The 6,000-nt window shown below is 58.8% G+C and overlaps 1 protein-coding gene and 1 long non-coding RNA gene across 2 annotated transcripts in view; both read right to left on the bottom strand.

Moving 5' to 3' along the window:
* Positions 1-979: 979 nt before the first annotated feature.
* On the bottom strand, positions 980-1,461 carry LOC143696356 (uncharacterized). Its single transcript, XR_013185755.1, has 2 exons — positions 1,380-1,461; positions 980-1,094 (listed from the first exon to the last, which is right to left on the bottom strand). It is a non-coding gene; the product is annotated as an uncharacterized LOC143696356 (long non-coding RNA).
* A 56-nt stretch (positions 1,462-1,517) lies between these two features.
* The window catches only part of LOC143696317 (serine/threonine-protein kinase pim-1-like), a 30,328-nt gene continuing 25,845 nt past the window's right edge, over positions 1,518-6,000 (bottom strand). The window contains 7 exon segments of the mRNA XM_077192433.1: positions 1,518-2,494; positions 2,496-2,620; positions 2,886-3,062; positions 3,290-3,659; positions 3,915-3,965; positions 4,052-4,186; positions 4,500-4,599. Coding sequence (XP_077048548.1) covers positions 2,285-2,494; positions 2,496-2,620; positions 2,886-3,062; positions 3,290-3,659; positions 3,915-3,965; positions 4,052-4,186; positions 4,500-4,599 — 1,168 coding nt within the window. The 3' untranslated portion in view covers positions 1,518-2,284.

Below are 6,000 nucleotides of genomic sequence, written 5' to 3'. Positions count from 1 at the left end.
TCTTCCGCTCTTGGTCTCAAGGTTGTTTCTTGTATCTTATCTATAAAATTCTTTCTCCTGTCCTGACGAGGTCCGCTCAGCAAGACAGAGTCATTCTGCCTGCCCCAAGGTGGTGTTATCTTTTTATACTAAAAACTACATGTGTGATATTTACAATTATTTTCCAATACCTATTACCTATGTTAGACAGTGAGCTTCTACTCTAGACCAATCTAAAAGAGCCAACATCACAGCAGAAGATGGAGGCCAAAAAGAAGAAGAAGGAGAAAGGCTGGACACGCCCCGATTGCTCCATCTTGCCCCCTGAATCCCCATTCTAGAAACCCCAAAAATCTATTTTTCACCCCGTGATAAATTAATTTTCATTCTACCTAAAACTTTCATGGCTCACGATTCTTCATATAAGGTTGGTAATCGTTTTATCCAAGGGCTAAATCAAAGGCACAGGGGTCTTGGGCTCTGTGCCAAGGTCTCTGAGCCCCCTGGACAGGGGCTCGAGTCCTCCAGGGCAGCCAGAGGAATTTCCTGGGTTCTGACAAGTAGCCCTGTTGCAGTCCCTGCATACAAGAGTTTACTTGATCACTTTGATGCCAGGGAGCACCAAGAACTTGAACCTTCCTGGAGTCCAGCCCTGCCTGCCTATCACGGAGCAGAGGGAAAAGATGAAGAACCTGGGTGGTGGTTGAGCCAAATTGGCATTTTGCCATTTCTGATTTCCTCCCAGCTTCTGCAGCAGGGCGACAACCCCATCGCTGCAAAGCACTTCCTTTTGCAAGGCACATGCAGACCTCACTGGAAGGGGCTCTTGAAGGAGCTGCTGCAGTTGGCAACAGGAGCTGTTGTTGAATTCTTCACGTTGCTTAACCCCCCCTGCTAAATGCCATCAAGAGGCTGAGGAAGGACACAAAAAGATTACCCTGGAGAAAGGGAGGCCAAAAGCTTGGAAAAGGAGGAAAGAAATGCTCTGATGATGACGATGACAAAAAAAACCCAAACAAATTTATTTTGACAGCCAATGAACACTGGCTGCCCTCCAGCCCTCCCAGGCTGGCAGGCCGAGCGGTGCCGCTCCCATGGCATGAGGTGCTGGCAGCCTGCGGAGAGAAACCAGAGAGCCACGGTCAGTGGCAGCAGGCTCCTGTCCCCCTGTCCCGCCATGGCCTGTGCCCGGGCCAGGCTGCTGGCTCTGCTCAGAGCCCAAACCTCCCGACCCATTCTCTGTTTTTAGAGAAGGGCAGCGGGGCAGGCCACGTTCCACCTCCTCTGCTTAATCATGGCACAGCAACCTCCTCAGCAGCTGCAAGAGCGGGATGCCCGTGTGCCCGCTGCCGTCTGCCCGGAGCCCTTCTGCCAGCCGAGCTGTGGAGCCGGGTGCCCACCTCTGGAGAGCTGCTGCCAGGAGAGGAGCCGATCCCAAACCAGGTCCTCGTCCTTCTGGAAGGGGCTGTCCCTGCAGACCGTGGCCCCTGGGGCAGTGCTGGCACTGGACACGCTCCACGGACGCTGCAGGCGCTTCCCTGTCCAGTCTGGGCACCAGGTGTAATCCTCCTGGGAAAACAAAAGAACAATTGCATGAAAGTCAATTCAAAACAAGACCTGGAAACAAGAAAAAGCACAAAGCCTGTCACCGTTTCACAGGCCTGAGGAGGGTCTGACCACTCCATGTGAGAATTCAACCTGTCCAGGGGTGGGGAAAATCCCCACCTTTCCTGCCCGTAAACGCACCCCTTCCTCAAGGGCCTGCAGAGCAGAGCAGCTGGGGCACGGCTTCAGAACCCGTCCCCCCCTCTGCCACCCCCCATCCACATGGATGGATGCTTTTGTCTGGTTGGCTGCCCCCGCCTCAGCCTGTGCCAGGCTGGCTGGCAGAAGCTGTCAGCAAGGCCAGGAGCCGGCTCCCCTTCCACAACATCTGTCCCCTGTCCCGCCAAAAAGCAGCTCGGCGGCCGGCAGAAAAATTAATATTCCCCAGCGCTGCCGAGCAGGGAACCTCCGGCACGTGGCCAGGCCGAGCCCTGCCGTGCCTGGAAGCACCAGCATCCCCCCGCCCCTGCGCCGGCTGGGGACTCATCTTGATTCCATCGGAGTGCAGAGCGTGTCCTTCAGGCAGGGGCCGCAGCCAAAACCAATTGGCTCTGCCCCGCCAGCGGCCAGCTCCAGGATGGTGTTCCCAGCTCCACGTCGTGCTCCAGAAGAACACGCCAGCTGTGCCTCGGCTTGCGGGGACATCACGATGCCATTGAGCTGCAGGGGGATGTTTCCTCTGTCCCAGTCCATGTCACCTTCACTGCACTGCCACCACTTCTCCAATAGGACGGGCAGCACGAGCCGCTCCCCCCACAGCTCTCGCGGGGACCAGCGGAAGCAGCATCTCCTCGGCTGCGCTCTCTCCTCCGCGCCGCGGCCGCAGGGAAACGCTCCGGGGTTTTCTTCCAGTGCCACGAGACGCGTGCCGCTGCTGCTTGCTGGGCTCCTGGATCCTACTGTGCTCAGGGATGCATCTCTGCTGTCTCCTGGGCCAGGCAGGGCTCCTGCAGCCAAGAATGCTCAAAAAGGTCCTCCAAGCATGGCCTGTGTGTGGGGTCCATGGATAAACACCACCTGATGAGGTGCTGGCACTCTGCGGAGAGAAACCAGAAGGCTCCTGTCCATGCTCTCCCACATTCCACAGTGCCCAGGCAACACCAGGAGTGCTCAGAGCTGCACCCAAAAGCTTCCTATTGATCCTCTCATGCGGAGGACACCAGCACAGAGGCAAGGTGCCACCTCCTCCAGCTAAGCCCAGGAGATCCACCTCCTCACCAGCTGCAAGAGCAGGATGCTTATGTAACAGCTCCCCCTCCCAACCCCGTTCTTCCCCTCGTGCCTTGAAGGCGCATCCCCACCTTGAGACACCCGGGGCGGGAAGACGAGCTGGCCCCGGACGATGTCCTCGTTGGTGCGGAAAGGAAGGTGCCCGCAGACCAGCTCATAGAGCAGGATGCCCAGGGACCAGATAGTGGCTGGCTGGCCATGGTAGCAGCCAAAGAGGATCCACTCCGGTGGGCTGTACTCCGGCGTTCCTATGGGACACGGGCGCAGCTCATCAGGCCCATGCTGCTCCCTCCCGTCCTCCTTCCCTCCCTCCCAGCCAGCTCCCGTTCCACAGCAGCCAGGCCCTGCCCTGCCAAAAAGCAACTTGGCTGCAGCTGGCTGAAGAAGGATTCCCCCTCCTTCCTTCCCCCCTCTTCCCCCTCTGCCAGCAAAGCGGGGAACTCAGCTGCCCGGCTGGGCCTCGGCTTGGGCTCACCTGACATCCGGGTGTAGATCGTGTCCTGGAGGATCGCGCCGCAGCCGAAGTCGATGAGCTTGGCCTCGCCCGTGGCCAGGTCGACGAGGACGTTCTCGGCCTTGATGTCGCGGTGCAGGACGCCGCGGCTGCTGCAGTGCCGCACGGCCTCCAGCACCTGGCGGAACAGCCCCCGCGCCACGGGCTCCGTCAGGAAGCGCCGCTGGTGCAGGAAGTACCAGAGGTCCTGACAGCGCTGCGGACGCTCCATGACCAGCGCGAAGCCCTCGGGCACCTCGAACCAGTCCAGGAGCCGCACGACGCCGCGGAAGCCAGGCCGCGACACCATCCACAGCAGCGCCAGCTCCAGGGGCACAAGGGCGCCATTGCGCTGCGGGGGGACCGTGATGCCGTCAGCGGGGCCGATGCTGCGCCGCGCCTCGGGCAGCCCCTGCCCGGCCCCGCCGCGGCTCGCCATGGCCCGGCCCGGGGCGCTGCACGGCCCCCGCTCACTCCACGCTCGCTGCCCTCGCAGCGTTCCGGCTGCCGCCCTGCCGGGCCCCGCCTCAGCCCCGCCCGGCCCGCCCCGCCGGCTCCTCCCGCCGGCTCCTCCCGCCGGCTCCTCCCGCTGGCCCCGCTCACTCACCAGCCGTACCCACTCCGAGATGCGCTCCCGGGACACTCGCTTGATTGCCACCTGCGAGCCAAGGTGAGCGGCGGGCTGAGCTCGTCGCCCGCCGCCCGCCGCCCGCCGCCGCCCACCGAGCCGGCCCCGTCTCTTACCGGGGCGCCGTCGGCGAGCCGGGTCCCGGAGTAAACGCTGCCGCAGCCGCCGCTGCCCAGCAGTGGGCCCTGCCGGTAGAGCTGCTCCAGGGGAGGCTTCTCCGCCCGTGCGGGCGGCACCGCGCTGCCGCTCTTCTGCCCGGGGCACCCGCCCGCCCGGCGCGCTGCTGCTTGCCGAGCCGCCCCGGGCTGCGGCGGCTCGGGGCCGGCGGCCGAGCTGGCGAGCGGCGGAGCTCGGAGCGGGGAAGCTGCCGGCCACGCTCTCGGCCACGGGGCGGGAGCCGGGCGGCAGCGGAGCGGCTGCGGGCGGAACCGCGGCAGGGGCTTCGTTCGGGGCCGGGACCTAGGCCGGGGCTGGGCCAGAGCCCGCGCCAGGCCGAGCCAAAAGACCGCGATGCTCCGCCAGCACCAGAGCAAGCGGCTCTTCCAGCGGCGCCACAGCCGGTACGGAGAGAGCCCGGCCGAGGCGGAACCACGGCGGGCCGGGCAGGGGCGGGCACGGGGCGGCCCCGCCGAGGGGCGCCTTGCGGGACGCGGCATCAGCCGGGCTGGGAGAGGCGGAACACGGACGGCACGGCCCGGCACGGAACGGGAATACAGTGAGTGGGAGGGAGAAGGGGATGCGGAGCGAGTGAAAAGTGGAGCTGAAAACCGATCAAGAGAAGCGCTGCTGCTGCTGCTGCTGCTGCTGCTGCTGCTGCTGCTGCTGCTGCTGCTGCGGAGCCGCCGGAGCTCGCGGCCGTTCCTCCGTTGCCCCGCGAACCCAACGGAGGAGCCGCCGCGCGCCCCAAGGAACGAAAGAGAGAAACAAACAAATCACACCCCAAAGTCATTCCTATTAGAGAAGTAACCAAAGAAAACAGTGTAGCAATAAAGAAGAGTGTTGGCTTGTGGCTTCTTTCTTCTTTGCGTGAGACGCAACATTTCATGGGTGTGATAAACGAGTTCACTGGATTTAAGGATCATACAATTTTTATTTTTATTATTATTATTATGCAAGCAAGAATAAGCAAAGTTCAGCGCTGGGCGGCCGGGAGTCTCCGCTCCTCTAGGCTCGCACCGTTCCTATCCCCAACGTTCGCCTTTTATTGCCTTCTTCTCCCGGGTTCAGGGATGACGTGGTCTGTCTTTTGCTCTTGCTCGTTCAGTTGCTAGGGGGTCTTTTTCTGCCTTCTGGTGGTCGTGGGATGAAGGCTCCAAGTCTTCCTCTTTTAACCGCTGAGTGAACTTTCCCTTATAAGGCATATCTATACAGTGGAATTTTCAGAACACTATACGATTCCTGCAAGCCTAAGCAATTCTTGCGAGTTTAAGGATTGTTGTTACAGCCTTCCTCTGTGACCGCTGGGTGAACTTTTCCTTATAAGGTATATCTTTACCATGGAATTCCCAAAGCACTATACGATTCCTGCAAGCCAAGCAACCATATGTGGCTGCGCATTTAAGAATCAAGCGGTTTTAGCTATTTAGTTATTGCTTTGATATTGTATAATTTTTTAGCTATTGATTTAATTAATGAACAAACGTATTGCTACTTATTACAATCCCCCATTTCTTTTTTACCAATTTTGATCATTAAATCTTTTTAGTTCCTTCCTAGTGTGAAAAATGCATGTATTTTATGATTGCCTTTTCTCAAATATTAAAATGAATATTCTATGTGTTGTGTTAGAAAGTAATGCTGTATTAGTTTTCTTAAGTACTGTGTTAAATATAGTTTTAGGTTATAAAAATTGTTCAAATAGAAACGATGCTATGTAGGATACTTTTCTAAAAAGAAAGGACTCGCAGCGAGATAGCAGCCACAGGACACCTAAATCTTTCAGAGAAGAAGAATTTATGGCCCTCTTATCAGAAGAAACCAACTTCTTCCTGCCTCGAAGGCGCTGTTAGGACTTGGAGGAAGAAGTTGACGATGACCAGACAGAATCCTGTATTTGAATGGAATT

The sequence above is a fragment of the Agelaius phoeniceus genome, chromosome 33 (assembly GCF_051311805.1).
Source record: "Agelaius phoeniceus isolate bAgePho1 chromosome 33, bAgePho1.hap1, whole genome shotgun sequence".
Taxonomy (NCBI): domain Eukaryota; kingdom Metazoa; phylum Chordata; class Aves; order Passeriformes; family Icteridae; genus Agelaius; species Agelaius phoeniceus.
The sequence above is the reverse complement of the archived record's forward strand: the minus strand, read 5'-3'. Positions and strand labels throughout refer to the sequence as shown.